This window comes from Excalfactoria chinensis, chromosome 3, assembly GCF_039878825.1.
Source record: "Excalfactoria chinensis isolate bCotChi1 chromosome 3, bCotChi1.hap2, whole genome shotgun sequence".
Classification (NCBI taxonomy): Eukaryota; Metazoa; Chordata; class Aves; order Galliformes; family Phasianidae; genus Excalfactoria; species Excalfactoria chinensis.
In genome coordinates, this window is record NC_092827.1 from 33437809 (window position 1) to 33463981 (window position 26173).

General features: G+C 41.7%; 1 protein-coding gene across 1 annotated transcript; it reads right to left on the reverse strand.

Annotated features, from left to right (window-relative positions):
• Positions 1–277: 277 nt before the first annotated feature.
• Positions 278–25537, reverse strand: UBE2J1 (ubiquitin conjugating enzyme E2 J1). The gene is made up of 8 exons (XM_072333228.1): positions 25248–25537; positions 15129–15202; positions 13702–13833; positions 12891–12975; positions 11002–11107; positions 9009–9138; positions 4897–5028; positions 278–1607 (listed from the first exon to the last, which is right to left on the reverse strand). Exons 1-8 carry the CDS (start codon positions 25276–25278, stop codon positions 1338–1340), a joined length of 960 nt encoding a protein of 319 aa, XP_072189329.1. The 5' UTR covers positions 25279–25537; the 3' UTR covers positions 278–1337.
• Positions 25538–26173: the final 636 nt, after the last annotated feature.

Sequence of the window (26173 nt, forward strand, 5' to 3'; positions counted from 1 at the left end):
GACTTCTCACACAGCTGTCCTGTGAGTACAGTCCGCAACACAGAGCGGGTATCCAAACCCCACACCAAGCAAAAATACCACTTCCATCCACTATGGGACCTGCAAATTATCATTAACATTTCTACAGCAAACAGCAACAGAACTGAGATTAGTTACAATAACAAGGCTGGAGAATTATCCCAACAATTGCTTTCTTCTACTTCACGGCCAAAACCTCTCAAACCTAAACAACTTTTGGTCTATAGCCTGAATATACGATTGCACAGCATTCAATGAGTATCTCACCAGTCATTTATTTTTAATAAAATAATAATACAGAAAGTCTCTGGGTCCAATGTTGATTTCAGGCTACAAACCATCGAAACAAAACAATTAAAAAGCTCTGAGATACTCAAGATGTAGCCAATGAGTGGCTTCAAACAGTCTGTTACTACCAAGTTTTAATAAATAGTTCTCTTAAGCACGTTCATATACGTATGAGAGCTTAAGTATAACAAGGTGTAAGTTTTCTTGAGGAAATAAAACCACAAGTGAAACATTTGGCTTAACGCACTATGTATACTTCTGGTATAATTAAAAGACAGTAACTTTGGGTAAATAATTATATTACATATTTATAACTATTGCAAGAATAGACGCGTCTTACATTAACCTTCAAATTTTAGAAGAGCAAGATATACAGTCAAGAGCATCAGAAGAGGACATTCAAACCTTGCAGATTATCCAATCTTACCTCCAAACAAATTAAAAGCAAAATAACCCTAATAGTTTTCTGGCCCCTGCCCCACTCCTTTCCCCCTTTCACGCACACAAAGCGGAATCTCAACCCATCTGTATGTGCTCTGCTCTCTGGCAATGCCTCACAGTAAATAAAGTTGTTACAAAGCTGTAACCCCTTTAAGCTAAGAGCTCGCTGGGCCCCAACGCATCGTACTGATTCGCTCTGTAATTCAGTCTCCAACGCTCGACCTTATGCTAAGTTACAGGGGGTCATTCACCACATTTATGTTCATTAAAAACAAAAGTGAATCAGCCACTTTTAAAATTGCCTTTTTTTCTAATTAATAAATTACTGCACCGCTCCCCTCACACATCCCTTTAGTCTCAATACTTCACCGCACTCTCTCCAACAACCTGTTGGGCACCGAGTTAACGCTTCTTGCAGTCAGACGTCCAGCTTGGCTTCTCTTACAAGTAATGTATCTGCAGCTACATTAACATTCGTAAGGACGTAAGCGTACATACAAAAGTAATCTTTGTAAACAGTTCTCATGTCAAACGCAATACAGAATGTTCAGTGGAGCATCCAAATCACTGCTCTTACAACAGAAACAGCCTTATAACTCAAATATATACTCATTAGCCAAGCATATTCTCCGAAATATAAGAGCCGCTAGAGCAAAGGTGAGAAGGACGATCAGAACGGTGGATCCAGTGTGATTGGGGTTGGCCCTGGGCTGCTGCACCCGATTAAAGTCATTTGAAGCCGGAGCCCATCTCTGGCTGTGCTGCTGGGCACGACGCTGCCGGGGACTCAGGGATGTGTTTGTGGGCACAGACGGCGCACGCTCCTGAGCAGGTGCTGTGCTGCTGGGCTGAGATTCCGACTGAAAGAGAAACATGAAGAGCCATCAGGCAAGGCAGTACGCAAAGCTGGTAACAAAGGCGGCCTTTGGAACCAAGATGACCTCTTCAGATAATTCTTAATACTGATAAAAACATTACCGGTACTTATTACATTGTTGTGTACAACCAGTTTGTCCTTATACCACCTCGAGAAATCGATTTCAAGCAGTTCTAAGGACATGAAGCATCTGAAGAAAGTCTGCCAAATAACATTTGAGATCTAGCTTAGTTTCAAATTGAGATACTTCAAGTACCTTTGCCTACGATTTGCTAAACTCCCTGCAGGTCAAAGAAATCCTTAGTGATCAATCACGCTGTTAAGTCTTAGGACTTGAAGTCACCTGTACTGATGGGGAAACAAGTTGGGAACAGCAAGAAAAAGAAGTACAAGGGGCTGTAATTAAATTCTGCTGCTCTGCTTCCCACGGTCAGTTGGGTCCAAAATTCAGCCCTCATCATCATAAACATCACTGGGAAAGCAAAAGACAAAAAAAAAAACAAATGTCCATCTGATTCCTGTGGAAGTTCCTGGTACTGTACCTATGCACACACACAACTATTGCCCTCTGCTGGTCACAGGTTTGGCTGCCACTATGTCCAGTGATACACGAACTACGGGAGCTACTGCTCCGCTCAGGAGAGCATCACCCTAAACCCCATCCATCTCTCACTTGGTAGGTCTGAAGCCATAGGATTTGACATTCCACCGTCCCAATCCTGCTTCTAGGGCTGAAAGGATCAAATTTGCAGTGTTACATTATGAACAACAGTGACAGAGACACTGGAATTTAAAACTGAGCCTTGTCAAAATGTTTAAGCGTTATAAGAAAAAGGTAGGTCTGAAATGAACTAAAATTAAAAGAAAAAGGTAGGGCTGAAATGGATGTTGCCCTGTGCAACTACTTGACACATTTGACAGCTTGCCCAGTTACACACTTTTCTTGCCCAAGTAAGCAATTAGCCTCAGATACTCCAAAGAAAAATCTTTTAAAGTAGATGTATTTCCACCTGGGGTGTTTTAATCAGCAGAGCCTGCCAAGAATATCACAAGCAACTTGGTGGTTTAGCACTGGAAAAGCAGTTCAGCTCCACCACGCCGTTCTCTTCCTCTTTCCTTCTCAGAAAGAGAGGAGGAGAAAACATGAATTAATAAACAGATCAAAAAACCCAACACTGTGGGTTGAAATAAGGAGTAGTCTAATTCAAAGGAAAGAATAACAGACCACACAGAAGCAAAAGGAAAATATATCCTTCTATGAATCTTGAGTATCCGTACATAGCTTTTCCCACATAAACTGCTCTCCCAGTAGTTGAATATTAGTTGACTTCAGTTATACTATTTCATCACTCCTACCCTTCACCCAGCCAGTATTTTAGTACAAGACTCTACCACAGTACACTGCTTAATAACAAGTGAACTTTAAAATCCTCCCAATTTATAGAAAAAAAATGCTATAGCCAGTTTTTAGCCTGTCACTTTCTTATTCTTATCCATTCTGTTCATTAACTGTATGCACTGAGGTGGGACATCTACCACACCTCTGTCCACCTACATTTAGTGCTATTAACATGGATTGAACTTCATACTCCCCTAACAGTCCATACGACTAGCCAGAACAACCAGAGGGATAGAAGGGCCATGTGCTCTACCAGTCTCTGCATGGCTCTCCAGTCTCCCATGCACGACGATGAGAGCACAGGTACCAACATTTAAGTGACCACTGCTATAGCAGGTGGTCTCTCAAAGTATACAGGGGCTAGAGAAGATTTCTGTTAGTTTTAGCATGGGAAAATCACAAGCCTGCACAAAGCAGGGGGGGTTCAAACTAGATTATCACTGTGGTCCATTCAACCCAGGCCATTCTATGGTTCTATGAAAATGGCTCCAGACAATTCCTAATGTCAAGAAGCAGCAGCTCACAAATATAGCTATTTCTTCAAAATCAAATTAATACCTACTAGACAGTGATGTTGTGAGCCCTTAGCATGTGAATTCACTTTCTCTTTGTTTACTGTCTATGATGTATAATAAAAATGTATTTTAAAAACATTTATGTTTAAAACATTTGTTCCAAATGGGACTATTCTGCAGTGAATTCAGTTATTAAATGACAATTAAGACAGTGTAACTGAATGAGTTCTTAGAAATATGAGTAAGTTACCTTCCCCATCCTCACTCCCCCTTAGAAAAACGCTACCAGTGCCTTGGTATTTTGGCCAGTTCTACTATATAAGCCAGGATTTGTACTGAGAAGAATAAAACAAAATGGTTTATTAAATTCTGAACAGCCCTGAGAAATCCTTCTTGTGGAAAAAAACATATGTTATTAGCATGTTTATATTTCTACATAGCTTGAAAATATGTTGCAAAGATGCAACAGATGGTCTGACGTTCTTTGACGTGTTATAGTTTTTTTAACCAATCTGCAGGCCCATCCTCTCTAAAGAACACAGCTTAGCTGGGATTTGTCTGCAATTTATCAGTGACTTTAGATTGCATTTGCCAGAGTTACAACAGCAGCTGCCTTGGCCCACTACCAGGCCTTGGTCACTTCTGAAACTATTATGTAAGTTCTATACCTAGCAGTATGACAACGTAAATGTCATATAGTTTACTTTGAATGTAAGCATACGTTAGTCAACTTCAAAAGCTGCAAGTTACCACGGCAACATTTTTTGCCTTTCACTAAGAACACAATTGGAAAAAAAAAATCTGTAATAGATCATTATGTTGAAGGAGCTCTAGAGGAGGGCCACAAAGAAGATCAGAGGGCTGGAGTTCCTCCCCGCTATGGGGATAGGCTGGGAGAGCTGGGACTCTTCAGCCTAGAGAAGAAAAGGCTCCAGGGAAAGCCTTATAGCAGCCTTCCTGAAGAGGGCCTACAGGAAAGCTGGGGAGGGACTTTTTACAAGGGCATGTAGTGACAACTGGACAAGGGAAAACAGTTTTAAATTAAAAGAGTGTAGGTTTAGAGAAGATATTAGGAAGAAATTCTTTACTGTGAGAGTGCTGAGACACTGAAACAGGTTGCCCAGCAACCCAGGGAGCATTCAAGGCCAGGGTGGATGGGGCTTTGAGCAACCTGGTCTAGAGGGAGGCGTAGCCTATAGCAGGGGGTTGGAACTACATGATCTTAAAGGTCCCTTCCAACCCAAACCATTCTATGGCTCTAATTCTGCAGATGGTAAATAGTACCTAAGACATAATACTTTCATTAAAGTGCAACCTCCTGCATTTAATAACCGATAAAGCTCAGACATGGACCATACCATTGCACTTGCTGGATCCTGGAATGCTTGAGTTGCACCATCCTGCTGGGGCTCAGGTAAAGTAGCAGAGCGGTTCAGTCCTGCTGAGTTTGAAGGTTCTGCTTCTGACTTCCTGGATGAATTGACTTCTGCCTGCAAGGAATACATGCACACACTTCAGAGGTGAGATCAAAGTTCCAAGAAGATTTAAATTTCCTTGGAAATTCATTCCAAGAATGATGCCAACTGCATTTCAACACATCAACACGTTTATGAAAAACTAACCCTTATTTCATAAGACTACAAATAATAAACACCAGTTGAGACAAGATCCCAGCTTTATTTTGGATTTTCTTAGTTCTATTTGTTTATGCATAATAACAGGCATAACATTAATGAAACAACACGTGACCAGAACAAAAAAGAGAATTCTTCAAAAGATAACTGTGCCAGAAATAACACCGGCTTTATAAAACTTCTCTTTCTCATGATCCTTAAGAGCTGACCGTGCTGCCACATGACTAACAGCCTTCTCAGCAAGGCTAATTTGCCTCAAGTTATATGTTAAGTTTGCTGTAGTGGTCTGAGTACTAAGATTGCCTCAAAGACAGAAAGTGTGCATCTGTGGGGGGCTACCCTGCATCAGGCACTAAGCTTTCATTAAGACTCAGTGCAAGAACTAAGGTAGATGTACATATCCTTATAATACTGTACTATATATACACGTATAAAATGTCTACTAAGCATAATTTTCCAGAATTAACGTTTCACACTTTAGGAAATTTGAGACATCGATAGACCTGTAGGATCATACAGAGGACCATAATAAGCCTCCAGCTAAAACAGTATGCTTGCAATAACCCATTAGGGATAGAAAGGGATGCATCATCATACTCCTGAATTAAAACAGTTTACAGTATAAACATACTCAAATTTTAAAAAACTTAAAATTAAAAGGTCAGACCAGATCAGTTTGTTTTTTTTCAATCCCTTTGTGAGCAAATCTCTCTCCCTGTAGAGTGTAACATCGTATCTCCCCAATACTGTATCAGGATCTCAACTTCTTCCAGGGATTACAGTTCCAAATTTAAGGATTGCTACTTGACTTCAAATGGAAACATAAGTAAAGGCAGCAGGAAATACAAACGTTAGAAACCAACCAGTCACGTAGATAACAAGCTAAGAAGATCATAAAATAACAATATTCTTCCACATTGCTATTTTGTGGGCAGAAATTAAATTCCCCATTTCCTGGCACTTAATTTTCCGATTTTCCAGAAATACTGTTATCACTGAAATGATCTGAAGATGATTGAAAGATTTAAAAATGCTTATAATGTAACAATAACAATACTGAGTTCTTTTTACACTGACTACTATGGACTCTAATATGAGACAGTTAGGACAGCACAATTTATGATTCTAATGTGGATCAGAAACAAATCACACAGAATCATGGACTAATTTAGGCTAGAAGCGACCTCAAGATATCACTGGATTCAACTGTCTCCTCAAAGTAGGGTCGTGTCTGCTCAAGTTTTGAGCGCCTCCAAAGCTGGAGATGCTACAGTTTGTCTAAGAATGGTACTCTGGTGTTTGACAGTCTGTGTGGTGAATTCTTTCCCCCTCCTCGCATTCAGTTGGTATTTCCTTTCCTCAAAACTGTGACCACAGCTCTTCTACTTCTTTAGCATGCATCTGATTTATCTTTAGTTTATTAAAGTACTAAGGCTAGAATACTAAAGTCACAGTAATTAAAAATATATGGAATGGACTGCCCAGGGAGGTGGTGGTATCACCGACCCTGAGAGTGCTCAAGGAAAGACTGGATGTTGTGTTGAGGGACATGGTTTAGTGGGAACTATTAGTAATAGGTGAACAGTTGGACTGGATGATCTTTTAGGTCTTTTCCAACCTTGGTGGTTCTATGATTCTATATATATCTATAAGGACCTTTATATATATAGTATATATATATACACTCCAAAGTTTACCAAATTAACATCGTTTTCCAGCTTAGTCTCTCTTTTCTCCAGAACTTACCTTTGCCCCTGGAAAATGCAGAGACCTCACAGGAAGATAAGCAAATTTAAACGTAATAATGAAAGTGGTCAGAAAACTAATTTTACTGCATCATATGCCTTATAATGGCAACACATGGATATACCATATTGTTTTACAGAATAAATGCATACACTATTAGTCATATCTTTTAAGTGGAATGGAATCTATGGAATAACATCTAAAATGCGTAAGAATCTGAAGTCAATGTTATTCTGATAAAAACTGTAGATCTCTATTAAACACATAAGCTCAAAGAAGCAGGAAAATTAAGGGAACACCTCTTTACCTCTTTGAATTTCATACTCTTTGTCTCAAGACCAAACATGTGTATTTAAAAAAAATAATCATTTTGCTTAGGGCTGGTATGAAAGAATTTCTTATAATCCTAGGATCTAGAAAAAGTTAGGGAATCTCTTCTACAAGGATGAAGATGATGTAGATATTGCTTATATTATTTTACTAGCAGAGAGGCTTACCCAAATTACACATCCGATTGGCTATTTAATGAGAAATCCTATCCCATAAGCTGACATGAAATATACTCAAATTATCACAAACTTCTTTATTACCCTGCTAGTAATTTTGCTACAAACACACAAATTGTATGTCTCAGTCTAACACGACATGAATGATAACAGAGCCAAGCACAACAGAGGTTTAGGAAACTTAAAAAAAAGTAATTTGAGAAAGGAAGTTGAAGAACACTCACAGAAGAGGGCCAATTTACCTTGCATTAAAACAAAACAGAATGAAAGACTGTAAAGAGAACGTTAAAACCTGAATCATGTCCACTTATTCCTTCAGTGTTTTTTTCCCTTCAGAAAATGAGTTAAATATATGGATATATAGAACGCATCAATGATCTTTATAGACTGACATCCTCAAATCTTTCATTTCAATAAATGGAAAAAAATAAGTATGAGAAAAGAAACTGCACCGAGATGTTTCTGCAATAAAGACTAGCAGTGCTTAAAAAAAACAGAACTCACACTTTTTAAAGCTTATATACCATAAAGAAGATGAGCAGTGAATCTGAATTGCTTTTCTGGGTAGCTCAGCTTTAAAATTCTATGTCTGTACTTCCTCATCCTCAGAAATATTTGGATGAGTTGTTAATCATAAGCAGAACATGTAGACTCCTATATTAACACGTGCAGGTGTGAGATAACAAAGGAATGCACCTGTCTTGCAAAACAGGCAGCGATGCTCAGTAGGAGGTAATCGTCACTCTCACAGCACACAAAAAAAAACCACAGTCTTTAGGACAGCGTTAGGAACAAAAATGGGTAATATAAGAAGACATACTAGCACTCCTTCCTTGAGCAAGGATGCATTCTATACCGCTGCCACACTGTCACGTTATATTCCACTGCTGATCCCTGCATTCATGCACAGCGCCCTTCCTCAGTGGAAGGATACAGAGTTTAGTGCAAAACCCAACCAAGAAAAAAATACTGTACATGCAAGACATGCAGTTTCCTAAGGCACAGATTTTGCTCAACAAACCTTACTTTCACCAAAACATAAGCTACCATTTTGGAGCAAGAGCAACTTTCATACCAGAGTTCAACTTTCAGTATCTTCAGCTGCAGAGTAGTTCAAAAGCATTTGCAACCATTTTTCAGTAAAAATATGTTTTATTCCTTCCATCAACCAAAAGAAAAAAAATAAATAAATAATAAAAAATAAAAATCACAAAGAGAAAAACAATTTAGGTTAGTTTTGCCCAAATCTTCCTAGCATGTTTCTGACAAAGTCTGGAGAATTTAATCACATTATTAGTGAAAACAAAGAACTGAAAGCAATATATGCAGTTTTTACTAGAGTAGCTTTCATTGAAATTATTGCTAATTAATTAGTACTTGAGATGCACAGTTTATTAACTGTCACATTTCCAGAGATGATCCATTCCCATTTTTCTCCTTCAGCCTGTCCTAGAAGACTAAAAAGTTTCCATGTAGAAATTTATGAAGGTTTATGAAATATTTTTTTCCTGTAATTTACTTTTCCCCTTCCCCCCCACCAAATTCTGTACAGTCCACAAAAAAAAGTTTAAACAGTTACTACACCTTGAAACTAATTTGTCTGGCAAGTTCTTTAGCTTCCTTGTCTGCCTGGCTTGACCCACTTCCTGACGTTAGTGGTAAGAGGGCTGTCTTCATAGATGTGCCGCACATTTCACAACAGAAGTCTTGTGACCTGGCCACAAAATGACAGAGCTCAGAATGACACATTCTCATAACGTTCTTCTATGCTTAGTTAAGCAAAATATTTGCAAAGCAGTCCATATAAAGACGTATTTTCAAGAGCAATAGCTTTAAAAGCATCTTTCCCATCCCCTCACCCCCATAAACTGCATTACCTTGAAAAATGCTTAATATAATCTATATTACAAATACATATTCTCTTTTATCATTTAGAAAAGCATTACCTTACCTATATGTTGCTATTATCTGTTACTAGATTAATAATGTGTAAATACATTAAAACTAGTTTAATGTCCAAAGCAAATAAAAAGTGCAAGTTGTAAACAGTTAAATATTATTACAAAAATTAAACGGGTCTCAGGAGTTTGTACCTCAAATTCAAAAGGTTCTGCTAAAGCATTACCTTTACTCTTGCACACGGCATTTGTCTACAAGGCATACTGAAGGCAGATATTCAAGCTGACCAGAGACCAAACAGCCTTGTTAACAAACTATCCAGATCAACTCAATAAACCCTACCTCTCTCAGCAGGGTTTATTAGCTTTAACACAGTGCCATGCTGCTAACTTCTGATTAGCCCAGAGTACAGGCACAGTAAACTCATATCTGTTTTAAAAATCAATAAGGGCACTAGGTCTCTGGTGATCATTTAGTTCAGCTAGACCCCCCTCATTAATTCCTATCTACATTGTACCCTGAATTAGACACAATTCCAGCCCAAATCCAACACTGCAGACGTTGCTCACTAACAATGAGTAGAGAAGATCACCTTTCCCTGCACACGCTGGTAATGCCACTCCTAATGACTCAGGAGGCTTCTGGCCTTCCTTGATGCAAAGGTGCGCTGCTGTCTCACTGCTAACTCAGAATCACCACGACCCCCATTTCTTTTCCTGCCAAGCTACATTCCTGCTAGTCGGCCCCTAGCTGATACTGGCATTATTCATCCCCAAGATCAGAACTTAGCATTTCTGTTTGCTGAACTTCTTTAGATTTCTCTCAGCCCATTTCATCAGCCTGCCCAGGTCCCTCTGGATGGCAGCACAACCCTTTGGTATTTCATAGGCTCTTCCCAGTTCTTAACCTGCAAACTTGCCAACGGCATGCTGTGTTCCACCATACAGGTCATTAATGATGTTGAATACCTCTGGTCCCACCATCAATCCCTGGTGTATACCAGTCATGAATGACTGGCTTCCAGCTGGACTCAATACCCCTGACCAGTCATTTGAGCTGGGCTGCTCAGCCAGTTCTCAGTCCAACTCATTATGCACTTAACTAGGCTAGGTAGGCATCACAATTTTTCTCTACAAGGATATTAAAAGGAAGACAGTACTAAAAGCCACGCCTACCAAGCTAACAATTTCATTAAAATCCCAAACATAATTTTAAGTTAATTTACTAAAATTATTCAGAAGCCATTACTTCAGATTTTGTTGTTGCTGTTTTATTACGTTCCTGAGCAAAAAGAGGCCTTGTTGTTTGTTTTCTCTATCACTCACACTTATTCCATCACATTAAATTTCCTTAAGCAGTACAATAACCACTGTATAACAATGTTACTCACATCTCCACCAAACAAATTACTTCTAATCTAACCACACAACTCTGGCAGGAACACAGCCCTCCCCATGTAATTTGTTCACCCATAAGTCCTCAACTTGCACAATATTCAGGAAAATAAAAAGATGTAAGGCACAGAATATTCCACTGTTTTGGTTTCATTTGTTTGTTTTGTTATTTAAATGTAAAACAAGTGCGAGAGAAGAGTCTTCTGACACTATTTACTGCTCAATGCCTTACTCAAAAAAGACAGCATACGTGTATTTTTCACAGTAACAAAGTTAATACGTACTTCTTGGCAAGAGCTCTTCTTTCTTCTGGTGTATAATCCAGAGATCCTATTGCTCCTTCACCTTTGGTTGGCATAAATCCAATAATTGCTAGTAAAGCTGTTCTTACTAAAAATAGGAAAACAGATATAAAGTTGCAGAAATAACAGCTACTTCATCTTACTCTGCAGTGAGTGACAAGAGTTGCAGTACTGCCCATAAAACTTGTTTTGTCCAAAAGAGCAGTTCGAATTTCATACAAACAGCACTGTTTGTTTCTTTATAAAGAACATGACTTTCCATTCTTTGAACTTCCCATTCTAAGTCAAGGTCTTATTTTACCATCAGTCAACACAGAGAAGGAAAGCTAAGCTGTCACAAAAATACCACATCAATACAGAGTTCCAGACTTTACTATTATGCTCCAAATAAAAATGGATATATAAATGAGAAGGAAGAAAGATGCAGATTCATAAGGCATCCTTCCTTCTGGGCATACTTCCTATCACACACACATTCTTCAATTCAGTGCATAGAAGCCCAGCGATCTTTTATGAAGCATATTGCAGTTTGTTCCCTTTATGTCATTACGTTGGGTAAGGAGCTAACGTAAATACAGATAAGTCAGAACAACTCTTTTTGGTAACACTTATCCTTTAATTTAGCTTTACATATGTTTGTGAGATTTAAAAATTCAAAGCAGTTTGCCAGAAGATTTGGTAAATAAATATCATATGAACCAGGCAACACAAAGTAAATACAGAATGCGTATGTATTCCTATTCCAAAGCCTATTTTGTGCGTTTCTCCTTAAAGAAAAGATTTTACAGTACTTGAATTCCTAAGATCTTATCAACATTATTTAAAACATGCAATTAATATCCAAAGAAATAACTGATATCCTGTATTCAGCAAGACAGAAGTGATACATACATTCACACACAAAAACATCACCTTGGATCAATTGTGCCAACTCTGAAACTCTTCAGATAATAAAACTTCTTAAAAAAAAAAAAAAGCATAGAAAACATTCAGTTATTCTCAGCATCGATCATGTCTTTCCTCTGGAGGGCTCAGAGGTAAAGCATTAGCATAAAAGCTGGCTACTCTCCTCTCAATTGACGCTCAGGCTGCTTTTAGTGATTAAACCAAGGGGAAAAAAGTGAAGTAATGGAATTTAAAATATTTATGTAAGAATGATTTTTAAAAGTTAAGAATGTCTTAACGAGTCCAAGAACTTTTTTATATGGATGCACAAGCACTAACAGCTTACCAACCAACACTCCTCAGCTTCTCAATCTTTTCAGCTTCTGTTGATTGAACAGTTTCCAAAACTTCCTGTGTCCCTCTTTCACAACTTTGCATTTCTACAGCTCTCCCATCCATCAAAAATCTGCCTCCCCTTCCACTACAAGCTCTATTCATTGTCCCACAGATGCTGCAGTTAAGAACATGGGTGTGTTTGCATGGGGTAGAACATAAGCAGCAGAAATTGCATCTCATATTCTTACTCAGAACTAGGAAGGCAAGCTTTCTGTTCTGCTTAATATTTGCAGTGTCAGTGCCATTTCCATTTGTTCTCCTAATACCATAATACATAAATAAATAAAATCCTGACAGTAGCAGCACTGCCTTGTAATCCAGTCACGTTTTGTCAAACAAACCAACGTAAATAAATACATTAATGAGCTCAGAACCACAAAAGAGGTTTTTTTCTGCTCACTCCTCAGTGAAGACCAGAGGTACAGCAATTCCAGAGTTTCCTAGAATTCAGGGAAGCATATGAGAGGAGTTTTGGCACACATACTAAGAATTAGTCCAAGCATTGAGAGAAGTATTAGTGAAGTAGCACTGTAGCATTCTTTGTGAGATTTTTCAGCGTAAAAATGATTTCCAAATAATTTGTTACTTACTACTCCATGAAGGCTGCCATGTTTCAGGATGATGCCCTGAGATGCTTAAGCAAATTTTCTTCCCCACTTCAAACCTGCCATTAGCCTTTAAAGAAAGAAGGATATAATAAAACGCAAAGTTAATTTGTGCAAAAACAACTTATCAAAAATATCATAAATCCATATGCAAACAATACTTGATATCTGTATTACTACCAACCTCACAAATACAGCATTCAGCTTTCTGAATCAAACAAGTCTGCCAACTACCTTCATTCATGCACAAAGAGAACCCTGCCTGATACCTCATATGTCCCAGTGTGACATGATGATTGTTGCTCCTGTAATCCGCACACGTGGAGACTCTGAAAGTCTACAGCTCTATGAAATTACACACCCATACCATAGGTCTGCTTTACACACATTAACAGAGACCATGTAGATTATGTAAGTTCATGTAGTTCCAATGCTATAGGCGGGGACATCACCCACTAGGCCAGGTTGCTCAAAGTCCCACCCAGCCTAGCCTTGCGCACAGCAGCGGTAGGCTGACAATCGGTCAAGGCGATTTTAGTGGTCATTTCCAACCACAATTACTCTATTATTCTGTGACCCACAGAGACAACAGGAAGGTTAGACATCCATATAAGCAGTCAGTATTAGTTTTGGGAAAGTCTTCCACTTGTAGATTCAAAACTTCATCTACCTTCAGAATTCCAAAGTCACTTTGAAAGACTTCTGCCACTAAATTGGCAGCATTAATTGTACTATGCCCCCTGCCTTATAAAAAAATAATGTTACCTTAGGTGCCAGGAATCTTTCATATCCTTACCGTCAGCAAAATAATGCTTGGTGGTTTCATGGGATATTCAGGTGGAAGTACTATCCGTCCGTGATAAATTCCTCCATCAAAATCTGAATCCGGAGGACCTCTAACAGTAAAGTGCCATTCAAAAAGATTGTCCTAAAATGCCAACAGCAAGGGAAAAAGAAATAAGTGTCAAGGAAGTTGACATCTAATCATCATTTCTTTAGCTTTTGTTCCAAAGAAACAATGAATGGCAAGTTTTAAAATAAGGAAAAAAAATAAATAAATCAGAGATGAAGTATCACTCAAGGTCTTCACTCTAGTTGTGCCCATAATTAGAAGAGTTTCATTCCCTGTCAGATGGAATATATGGAGTCAAATACGGGAAAACTCAGGCTTTGCCCCACAGAATACTGGTTTATACAGAACTGAGAGGCTCACTCCAAGTAAGAACATTAATTACAGCCTTCTACATCATTGTCTCTTCTGTGCCAGGGCAACACAGGGATTTGATGCAAGTTCCTCAGAATTCCCATCCTCATTTGTTTTTCCACAAAGACTCACCACTACCACACCCTACTGCAATATATAGAGTTTGAACTTCAGAACATTTTCCTTGGACAAGGAAACAGCTTTTCCTTAAGCATTATTTTTGGGGGCTCTGAGTTTGGCTTTGTGCTTCAGATCTCCTGATGCTTAACACAGGTATCACATGTGTGTGACTGCTCATCTAGCTACAACATTTCCCAAGGGAGGGAAGTCAACATTTCTAGCATTTCTCCTTACATATCACCATTCACTTCCCCATGAGTCACCGTTCAAACTGCAAAATAAGGTTTTCATTTCAATTACAACAGCATGAACTAAACCTTACATTTCACCTCAGAAAGAAGAAAATGAGGTAAAGACCAAGGCTAGTCAGTAACAAAACAGAAACATACTAACAGCTACAAGCATATTTAATATGCTACACTCTTCTGTAAGCAGTTAACTCCCCAAACTGAGCCTAACATTAACTTGATTGTGATTATTCCAGAAAAATCAGAACACATTTCTTTTTATGCTTCTAAACACCAGAATTTCACTGTCCTTTCTATCCAAAACGTTCACATGACGCCATGTTCAGCATTTGGGATGGAAATAGTGGGTCTGATTACTGTAAAAAAGCTTAATTAAACTTAATAGTCCCAGAGAGGAGAGGAATAAACATATTGTACCCATGTGACAGAATTACTTACATGGAATGTGAAAACACTACTATTGTGTGCTTTCACTAAAAATCTCAGTCTACAGTACTGTGAAATATGGAATTCTGCTCTTGATTTCCAAAACATCTGAAGAACTGAATTCACTTTCAAATAGTTTGCTGCTATTTAAATATGCATGCCTAAATGTACACAGAGGACTTAGAGCCTCATTACATGCCCCTGCAAGCACGTGGGGAAACAAACCTCCAAAGGTTGTGCGTGATAATGATCTGTAGGATCCTTCAGTTCTGCAGCCTCTTTCATCAAACGTTTGACAGCTGAAAGAAAGAGAGCACAAAACATGAAAATAAGGAGAAAATTAACACCTACTGCACACAAACATATGCAAACACTTCGGAAAGAGCTCCCTTCAGCTAACTAGTACTTCTAACACATCACAGCTTCTTCACTAAGTTAATAACCCAAGATAGAAAATAAATTACTCACACTGAATACATCTTTTAAATGACTCATTCAAACACAGAGTTATGAAAAACGTTGCATGGTCACAAAAGAAAGCCTTAGCAGCAGGACTAAAGCAGTGTTGTATTATTAACTTCACCAAAGACTAAGAGGAAAAACAAGTGTCAGTAACCAAGTTTCGGTTTTTAAAGACAAGATGTAAGAGACTACCAGTCCAAGTACTGTGCCAGAAGAGGTATGTAATTCATCTTTAAACAATTGCTGGAAATCTTTAACCTGACACCTCGTGATTATTACGTGACTAGTTCCTTAATCGATCCAAAGGAGATCACAGTAAGACTTGAGAGAAACCAGCACACCAGAAGCAAAAGGAGATCTGTGTTTATACCAGATTAGAAAATACATTCACCCAGCCAAAAAATTGCCCCTGTTCTCTGTAATCTAAACTTAATAACAAACACAGACACAATGGTACTCTTCTAAGTTCAGCATAGCCTTCAGTTACTCTCTCCATCCTTCTGTTTCAGGACAACCAGCACCATCTCTATCTGCTACATCACCTTCTTCCTTCCCCTTCAGTAACTTTTGTTTTGCCCAGCCAGACGCTCTCATGAGCATCACTCAATAACTCCCAGTAGGCCCAGCCAATCCCAAAAGGCAGACTGAACACAACAATCACAGACAAGAAACTGAAGGATGTCACCTCACGTGCAAAAAAAACCAACAACCACCAAACCTAAAAATACCAGTTACCCTTTAAGAAGATATAATGGCAACAGGATGCCCTATTCCATCAGCCACGGCCAGTTCAAACCGCGGATGTCTCACCCACTCATGTAATTATACTCAAGTGCACAGAAAGAAAAACACTGCCCAAGTTCTCTTTCACCACAGCTTTTGAAAACACTGTGAGCAAAGCATAATTCCTGGATTTACACCACCCAACTCCGTGACATTACTTATTTCCACAATACTATTCTAACCTCCCTGCAATTTTAATTTCAATTTACAGTGAGAAGTTCTTTTCCTTCTTTGCACTTCCTGATAACTACAAACAGGACAAAATTGGAGAATTTCATTTAATTCAGTCCAAAAAGCAAACATACATCTATACCCCATAGGAACTTGCTGCTGCATCAGGAAGCATTGGCAGCTCCCTGCAGGGCACCAAAGGTCACCCACTCCACAGTGGCACAAATCCCACAGAGCAAAACTGAAAAATCTGGAAAGTTAATGTAACAAAGCCTACCAAGGCTGGCTTTGTTTGAACAGATACAGTTTGTACCCAGCCTATAAGGAGGGCTCTGAGCATGCACTGCAGCACTTTGGGCCTGTCCCACCAGGATAAGCCTGTGTGCCTGCAGCACAGGAACACAAGGATTTGCACCAGGAATTAACTGAGCCAGCTGGTAGGCATGGAGAACAGGCAGCTGGGCTCGTGTTAGGCAGAAATTCAACGTAAGAAATTTAAGAATTTTCTTTTTAACATAAGCCAGACTACAGATATAAGCCTGCAGAACACATACTGAAAGAACACAAAATCCTATTCCTCTCTTGGCACATGAAAACACACCAAAATAGATGGCTTAGCTTCTGATACAGAAAGCTACAGCTTTCTATATCAGAGATAAATCACTTGTAAGAAGTTTCCAATATTAAACAGAAAAAGCAGTGTATGTATTTCCACATGCAACAGGTACAGCTTACAGGTAGTAGAGATCAGGCCTGACTGACAGCATAGGATTTAGTGCTTTTCAAAAGCCCTGACTTCATGAAGTACAGCTACAGAATGCATAAACACAGTCCCTCCTTTGGCTACAGGAAACTACAATGGAAAAAATGAAAGTAATTTCTGCAGTTTGCTAGCAACAAGTACACGACACTCATCCAAACTTGGTTTAAGAGAATCTTAATGTGAAATACGGCATTTCAAACCAACCTTCCCCCTCTCCCCCCACAGCCACACACACACAAATATCACACTGAGTCATCTGAGCGAGGGCTTGGCAATGGCAATTCTGAAAAATGACAACAATTTGGATTCACTCACTACAAAGAACTGTAAACTGTTACGAAGTCAAGAAGTATCGCTAACTCTTGTGGGGAGGAACAACATCACTGTTAACTAGCAAAATCTGTGTGGTGTACACACGTACGACCAGTAGGTTCATTTCTATCCCAGAAGTATTTTAGTTAAATCCTACTTCTTATTATGTTTAATTCATCCTGCAGTTTGTCTTGGACCATGCCTCAATTCCTATTCATGCCCTCCTGCTATTGAGCCCAATTCAGAATACCCTGCACCTGGTTGCTCAGGAAAACACTCTACACAAAGAAAATATACATGACCAATCTCTTAAATGTAATTATTATTGCCTGTGATGGGATCTGAACATCTGTGGTATTTGTCTTGGTAAAATATCAACAGGTTTCTAAAAATAAGGTCTATCATGAAAGTAAAGATAGCCTTAAAATAAAACAATTTTATTTAGCCTGACAGAGCTTTGTTTTGATACGAGTCTTCCATATTTAACAAGGAGGGATTTCAGTTCATTTTTGCATTACCAATGAACACTATGAGGTGCAATCCAATGAGCTGACCAAGATGAGAGTGTTACAGAGTGTTATTTCAGCATAAGGAAGGAGACACTTTTGCACACTGGAAGCCTAGACTCTAACACTCAGAAAACAAAAGCCTCATGCATCACTACAAGCTTCCTAAAGACCTGTTCTAACATCCACACAAAGTAGCATCGCAGAGCTCCAGGGCAAGGGGAGCAGCGAGGCAGTCTCAACTTATGGCGTAAAGCCCACATCAGTGCAGCCTTGAATCAGCAAGGCTCAGCTCTTGCAATGTCCTCAAGCAAAAGGAAATCATCTTACACACATAAACGTGACCACAGGATCATCAGTGAAACAAATCTTTATTTAAGTGACCAGGCTTGTGTGTGACAGCACCTGCCTCAAAAGAGCAACCACTTCATTCCACCCACTTTCAGTTCTCCTGTTCAAGGAAGATCAAACACACATATTTACAAAGTAGAGAACCGGCATAAAGCTGGAGATCCCCTAATATTTCAAGCTGAGTTATGCAGCTCTGTTACGTGGAGAATTGTACTTTTTCAAGGCATGTTATACTCTCTAGAGACCTGCTAATTAGAACTACACACAGGGAGCCTAACACAACTGTGTGTGACCTGCACAGTGACACCAGGTAACTGTGGGTTGCTCCACTGCAGATGTGATTTTCCTGGACAGCTTAAAACCTGCCAATTACATGCAATGACAGTAATCAAAACAATAAACAGGGTGGGGAGGGGTCAGGAAAGTTACATGAAATAAGTTATAATTCTTCTGCAGAACAGTGTCTTCTACTCTGGAAATAGGGTAACCTAGTGGTAACTACTCTAGAAATAAGACTATAACCAGACCTGCAGGTAAGCAGCATATGGCTAAAGCTTTTATGCTCCACTTCTGCATTCTTCCTGTCTATTCATTTTTAACCTCACTTTTCTGAGTTAAAACATGCTTTCAACCAGATTTTTTTTAAATTCCTTTATATTTTTGTACATCTTTCCCCCCCCAAAACTGACCATATTTTCATAAAATTTACACAGTTGTTTACAGTCGCTCAATTCTAAACCGAGACAACATTTAAAGTTTCCTTAGAGGACTTAGATACACTTTTGTTTTGCAAGAAAAGCTCACGCCCCAGTCATATCCACCCATGAATCACACCTTGAGAAGACAGATGAAGGCTCCAGCTGCCCCAGCCTTTAAGCCACCGATGCGGAAAACATGCTCCACAGCCTGGTTCTTTAACACTCTTTACCAAAGCATTCCCTACTGCTTCTATATATGATGGGAATAAAAACTTCTACTCTGAAAATTCAGCAACAGAAGCACTTTTTAAAAAAACAAAAAACTTGCATCAGACCAATGCTCAATTACATGCAAAGATGTTCTGGAAGACTGAAAATCTGGACTAGAAAGACAATAGCACAAGCAACTCATAGCACTAACCCACACCACTGGTGACCACCTTACCAAACCTACCTCCTCCAGCATTAGGGGAATGGGCGAAGTGCATATGAAATTCAAAAGCTGGTCTCAAGTAAACATCTTAAAAAGCCATCTCTAACTAATTCATCTAATTCAGTTTCAGTACTGCTTCAAAGAGCTTAATGTATTCAAAACAGTTTCACTAATACTAGAGAAGTCACTCTTGTATGTCTATGTAAAAGAAAGCAGACACAAGGATGCCACTCGCTAAGCAGATGTTTGGCTCCTGCTTCAGTAACTTTGGGGCCTCGCTGCCATCCTCTCCCAAGACCCACATGACTCCTGCACTCATACAGAGCATTGAGAATGGAGAGGAAAAACAAATAGGAATGCTTTTATTGAGCCTACTCTCTTTCTTCTCACCCTCGGGAGCAATACACCTTCACTCTCTGTTTCCCTCAGAACAGGGAGCTACATTTCCAAACTACTGTTCAGCCAATGCAAAGTAGGATAAGGCTTATAAGTGTAAGGTGCTTGTTGAATACACTAAGACCAAACTACATCTTCAGCCTGCCTCCACTTCTAACATCCATTCTACATATCTCCTATACTTTCTATTGACTGTTTTTTAGTAACAAAGAACTCCACGTTTGGTGGCATGAAATGCTTCCTTACTTGCACAGAAATACAGAGTGGAGAGAAAAGTATAGTTTGTAGGAAAGCGTTTCTTCACCCTGCAGTAAATGAATTAAAGATGACAGCTAAGAGGATCATCACCTAGGCACATGATGCTCCTCATGCATCAAGATCCAGGGGCACCAACAACAGCATGCAAATACAGGACATGCGCTCCATGTCTCACTTCATTGCTGTCTGCAGCCCCTCAGTCCCACAGCATTCCATTTCTACACAAGAAGCCCTGCTAAAAGGAAACAACTCACTCCAAATTAAAACAAACACCACCACTGTTGTTTGCAGGTTCGATGTGAGCCACTAAGCAGCTGTTTGCAGTTTTGTGTATGTGTCTGTGCTGACACCTGCTCCTAAGACTGGTAATGTCCCACGTGAAGTAGGAGGCCAAGGAATCCTGTCACTGCAGGAGAGTGGCTGCAAGGTTTGACATCCAGGCTGAGGGTCACAGTACTTAGGGATAAAAAGTAAAAATAAAGATAAAAATGGTAAAGCGCTTATTGCAAGTAGCTGTCATAAATGTCAGAAATAGGGATGTTCTCAAAGCACAAAGAGGATGAGGTCTGCATTTCAGTGCACTGAGCTTTACTACTCCCAGGAATGGTTTATCAGCCATATGGTAGCAGGTTGATATACACTGCCTAATCCATTTTGAAATTTCAAGACAGAAAGCAGCTTGTCCTTTTAGAAGTGCCAAGAACAGAAATAAAAATATGAAGCAAAAGCTTAAGAGGCTTTGCCTTATTGAGGCAATACAAAGAAGCCCGAAGCACAGAGTGGGAAATTTTTTCTTTTGTAGATTAATGATCCTTTGGGGAAGAGTTAAAAAAAAATCACAACAAAATCACATTCATTGATTATGTGAGGGACAGCCTCAGGTGGCTGCTCCACACCTCCTCACCCCTACAGAGGACAGGTGACAAGAGCCAGCAGCAGCTCTGTGCACCAGCCGAGCCCAGACCCACAGCACTTCCAATGCACCACTCTGGGTAAATGGGAGCTGCTGAAGCACCTGTGGCACTGCCCTGCTTGGCATCAGGACAAAGGTGTGCAGCAATGGTACTCATAGTGTGGGCTATCTGAAAGCACACAGAAAATGAAGGGTACCAGAAAGACCAGCTGATCCTTGTCACGACTCCAGTGTAATGCACCTACTCACAGAAACAGTGCCCATGTAGCATCACCAAAGAACTTCGGCTCCTGTCACAGATTTACAGCAGAATTTGGCTCAAGGTCAACAACAACAACAACCCCAGGATTCTTTTAATCAAATGTTCTTATTTAAAACGTGTTCTTTTCTAATTGCAAACTATTTTTGAAAAAGTCCACTACCACTTTTGAATAAACTTTTCCGAATCTTTGTAAGTAACGTTTGCTCTCTTTACAACCACTGAGCAGACAGAAACACAGAATCACATAATAATAAACGTTACTTACAAAGATTCGGAAAAGTTTATTCAAAAGTGGTAGTGGACTTTTTCAAAAATAGTTTGCAATTAGAAAAGAACACGTTTTAAATAAGAACATTTGATTAAAAGAATCCTTAATTAAAATTAAAAGAATTCTTAATTAAAAGAAGTCAGCACCTGGAACAAAACACCCACGTTGCCACAACCTTCCTTCAGGTAGTTCTAGAGAGCAATAAAGTCTCCCCCTGAGCCTCCTCCAGAGGAAACAATCCCAGTTCTCTCAGCCGCTCCCCATGAGACCTGTGCTCCAGAGCCCTCACAGCTTTGCTGCCCTTCTCCAAACACTCTTCAGGCCTCAATGTTTTTCTTTGCAGGGAAGAGACAAAACCTGAACACAGTACTCAAGGTGTGGCCTCACCAGAGCTGAGTACAGAGGGACGATCACTTCCCTGTTCCTGCTGGCAATACTATTTCTGATGCAAGTCAGGATGCTATGGGCCTTCTTAGCCACCTGGGCACACTGCTGGCTGGTGTTCAGCCAAGCATCAACCAGTACTCCCAGATCTGTTTCCCTCTACAAAGACTTCCCCAGCCACTCTGCCCCGAGTCTGTAGCATCGCCTGGGGTTGTTGAAGTCAAAGCGCAGGATCCAGCTCTTGCTCTTGTTGAACTTCATCCTACTAGCCTCAACCCAGCAATCCAGTCTGTCCAGGTCCCTCTGTAGGACCTTCCTTCACCCAGGCAGATCAACACTTCCTGCCAGTTCGGTGTCATCTACAAACTCACTGAGAGTGCACTCAATGTCCTCATCCACGTTATCAGTAAAGACACGGAAAAGGACAGGCCCCAATGCCAACTCGTGTTTCTCATTACTGGAAACGGGAAACATGGTGGATTCGTTATCAAGTATTTCAAGTACACTTACATTAATTAAAGCCACCTTAAAATTAAAGCATTGTGCACTTCTATCTTCAGCGTTCAGTTGAATGGCAACTGTAAAAAAAACCAAACCTATACACTTATAAACACATCTGTAAAACATACAGCAACATTAAATAACTGAATATGCCCATCTACTAGCTTAGCAAAAAGAAGTGGCAGACTAAGTGCTGTGTGTAATAATAATGAACTCGTGTTCACGGGTAATAATGGTTGAAGAAACAGCATTTACTTGAGGCTTCGGTATTTAATATCTTCTGCTCATAATTTTATAGGAAGATTTAGTGTGGCTTCTGAAACAAGCAATTTAAAGCAAACCTTTAGCAGGCTTTCACCAGCCATATGCTATAGAGCGTGTTCGATCTGGGGAAGCAATAGCGACCCGCTGTATGAGTCATTTATTTTTCCTGAAAGAGGTTCGTTTTGCAATAGAACAGCACAGGTGGTGAAAAGTCAAGTAAGTAAAGAGAATTTTCACTTGAAAATAAGAGAAGCTGGTAACAACAGAGCGGATAAATGCAAATGCTTCTAAACGAAACCACAAATATTTGCCATGATCCCAAAGGTACATCACCACCACTACTTTCAGTGACGTGGCAAACCTGAACTAGCGAGTATATTTGCCTGCCCTTGAAGCACACATGTGCGGCATATCAGAGACTTAAAAAGCAAACCCCCCCCCTCCCCAGATCTGCCTTCCTGGTATTTTATAATAGAACAAGCACATCACTTGCTTCCTGCGCCTCATTATTCAGTTATGTAAGTTGGGCGTGAGGAGCAAGGAGAGGAAAAAAAACATAACTTAGCAATAAACAAGAGGCATGCTTTGTGAACAAGCCTATTTATGGGATAGATGAGTGGACGGTGAAGTGGATCGAGAATTGGCTGACTGGCAGAGTGCAGAGGGTTGTCGTTGGCGGTGTGGTGTCTGGCTGGAGGCCTGTGACTAGTGGTGTCCCCCAGGGGTCTGTGCTGGGTCCAGTCTTGTTCAACATCTTCATCAACGACCTTGATGAGGGGATAGTGGCCACCCTCAGCAAGTTTGCTGATGACACGAAGCTGGGAGGATTGGCTGACACGCCTGAAGGCTGTGCGGCCATTCAGAGAGACCTGGACAGGCTGGAGAGCTGGGCAGTAAGAAACCGGATGAGGTTTAACATAAGCAAGTGTAGAGTCTTGCATCTCGGTAGAAATAATTGCATACACCAGTACAGGTTGGGGGAAGACCTGCTGGAGAGGAGCTCTGCTGAGAGGGACCTGGGCGTCCTGGTGGACGACAGGTTGGCCATGAGCCAGCAGTGTGCCCTTGTAGCCAAAAAGGCCAATGGCATTCTGGGGTGCATTAAAAAGAGCGTAGCCAGCAGGTCAAGGGAGGTGATCCTCCCCCTCTACTCTGCCCTGGTGAGGCCTCATCTGGAATACTGTGTCCGGTTCTGGGCTCCCCAGTACAAAAAAGACAGGGATCTCTTGGAAAGAGTCCAGCGGAGGGCCACAAAGATGGTGAAGGGCCTGGACCATCTCCCCTACGAGGAGAGACTTAGGGAACTGGGTCTGTTTAGCCTTGAGAAAAGAAGGCTGAGAGGGGACTTGATCCAGGTTTATAAATACCTGAGGTGTGGGAGCTATAGTGGCGAGGCTGCTCTCTTTTCAGTAGTGCGTGGGGACAGGACTAGGGGCAATGGGCTGAAACTCCAGCATAGGAAGTTCCGCACGAATGTGCGCAAGAACTTCTTTACGGTGAGGGTGACGGAGCACTGGAACAGGCTGCCCAGGGAGGTGGTGGAGTCTCCTTCTCTGGAGATATTCAAGACCCGCCTGGACGCCTACCTGTGCGACGTGGTGTAGGGAGCCTGCTTTGGCAGGGGGGTTGGACTCGATGATCTCTAGAGGTCCCTTCCAACCCCTATAATTCTGTGAAGCCTGTCATTTGCATTTGCAAAGCACAAGTCATCTCGATGCTAAGTTTCTCCCCACCTCCCATGCTGGCAATAGGACAGTATTCATCACAGTAACAGGAAGCTGATAACACCTGCTGCCCAAAGGTGGGCTGGGGCAACAGGGCAGGGCAACTGACCCAGAAAGGCACCAGCTCTCACAATCCCTGAAGCTCTGCTTAAGAAGCCACAGAGGCACGCAGCCACCGACAGGTCGCTGCCCCAATATGGCCCTGCAGAAGGGAGCCCACCTGGCCTCTGGGCCCTTGCTGGAAGAGGAACCCCTTCTGCCCTTTCTGTGCTGTTTCTCAGAACATAACTTGACTCACCTGAGAAAACTCCTCGCTTAAGGACTGAAAATACTGCCTAGCGCTGTCAACACACGAATTGTATTGCAGAACCCCCCGAACACACGTATACACGCGCATGTGGGTGCAGCACATAAAAACATTCTACAGCAGCTTACGAAAAAGCCTCACTGCAAGGCTCAGCCAACGTCAGCGTCTGACCCTCCCCACGCGCAGGCCCGAGGAGCCAACAAACAGCTGGCAGCACGGGCACAGCCACGTTCGCACACCAGCAGGCAGCAGTTCCAACGTACGCATCCACTAACCACGACAAGCATAAAAAGGCGTGGACATACACACACGGCAGCGCCCCGAGATACTCTGTGCTCCACTCAAGGAGACATCCAACGCCTCCAAGCACCGCCGGCCGACCAGCCCAGCCCTGCACAACCGGCATCAGCAGCACGGCCCGAACCCGCCCGGTCTCCTCCCACCCACGGCGGCCTTCGTACCCCTGTGGAGCCGAGGCCGGGCCGCAGTCCTGCCCTTTGTTGAGCGAGCGCTCGGCCGCCCCAGACCGGCCCGGCCCCGATCCCGCCCGCCTAGCCCGCGGCGCGAAGGCGGCCTGCTGCGGCCTACCCGGGCTCTTGAGATTGTAGCGGGCCTCCATGGCAGCCGGCACGCTCTCCCTCCACAGCGTCTCCGGTAGCGGGGGCCGGGGGAAAACGAGGAGGAAGAAGACACGGCCCGGCCCGCCTCGCCTCGGGAAACTCCCCTGACGTGGCGGAGGGAGGCACCTGCCGTACCGGCACCGCCCCCAGGGCCGCCCCGCGAGCAGGGCCGGGCTGCGCGGCTCTTGGCTGCGCGCGGCCTGCGCCAAAGGTCGGTGTGGCAACGGCCTGCGGGCGTGATCCTTCGGCAAAGAGGAAAGATGGCAGCCTCGGGCTGAGAGCGTGGGCTCCTACGTTCACACTGCCACGGGCTTGGCAGCCTTCGGAACGGAGTGCCACCACGCGTTCCTGGGAGGAACGTGTTCAGTACTAAAGTCCTGGCAGGTGGAATGCAGGGCCCGAGCAGGACCACCATTCCCAGTGTACGTGGATGGCAGTGATGCCACACTGGAGCCACTAGGCCCGGGGCTCAACTGCTCTCTGTTCCCTCTTTGCAGCATTGCCTCTTCTTTCCTGCAACATGGTGCTCCAGAGTAGCAACCCTGCACGCGCCTGGAAAGGGGAGAGGTGTGGAAATGGGCTGTGCCAAGGCAAGGAGTCCAACCATTGGGACACGGCCTTGCTGTCCCCACTATGCCTCTCCATCTCAAGCTGCCTGTCACAGCACAAGGAACTTGGGGACCTCACAGCCAGAGCGGGATGCTTTTAAAACCATTGGCTTTCCACCCCTGCTGCCAAACAGACAATTCATCCAAAACAGCTAACAGTGCTGTAGGATGCAATATGCATGCTTGTTTCTTTTCAGGATCGCACAAGGCTGAGACAGGGTCACACACCAATGACCATTGGTTTAGTCAAGAATTACCAGCAGAAGCTTGACTTGATGAGCAGATC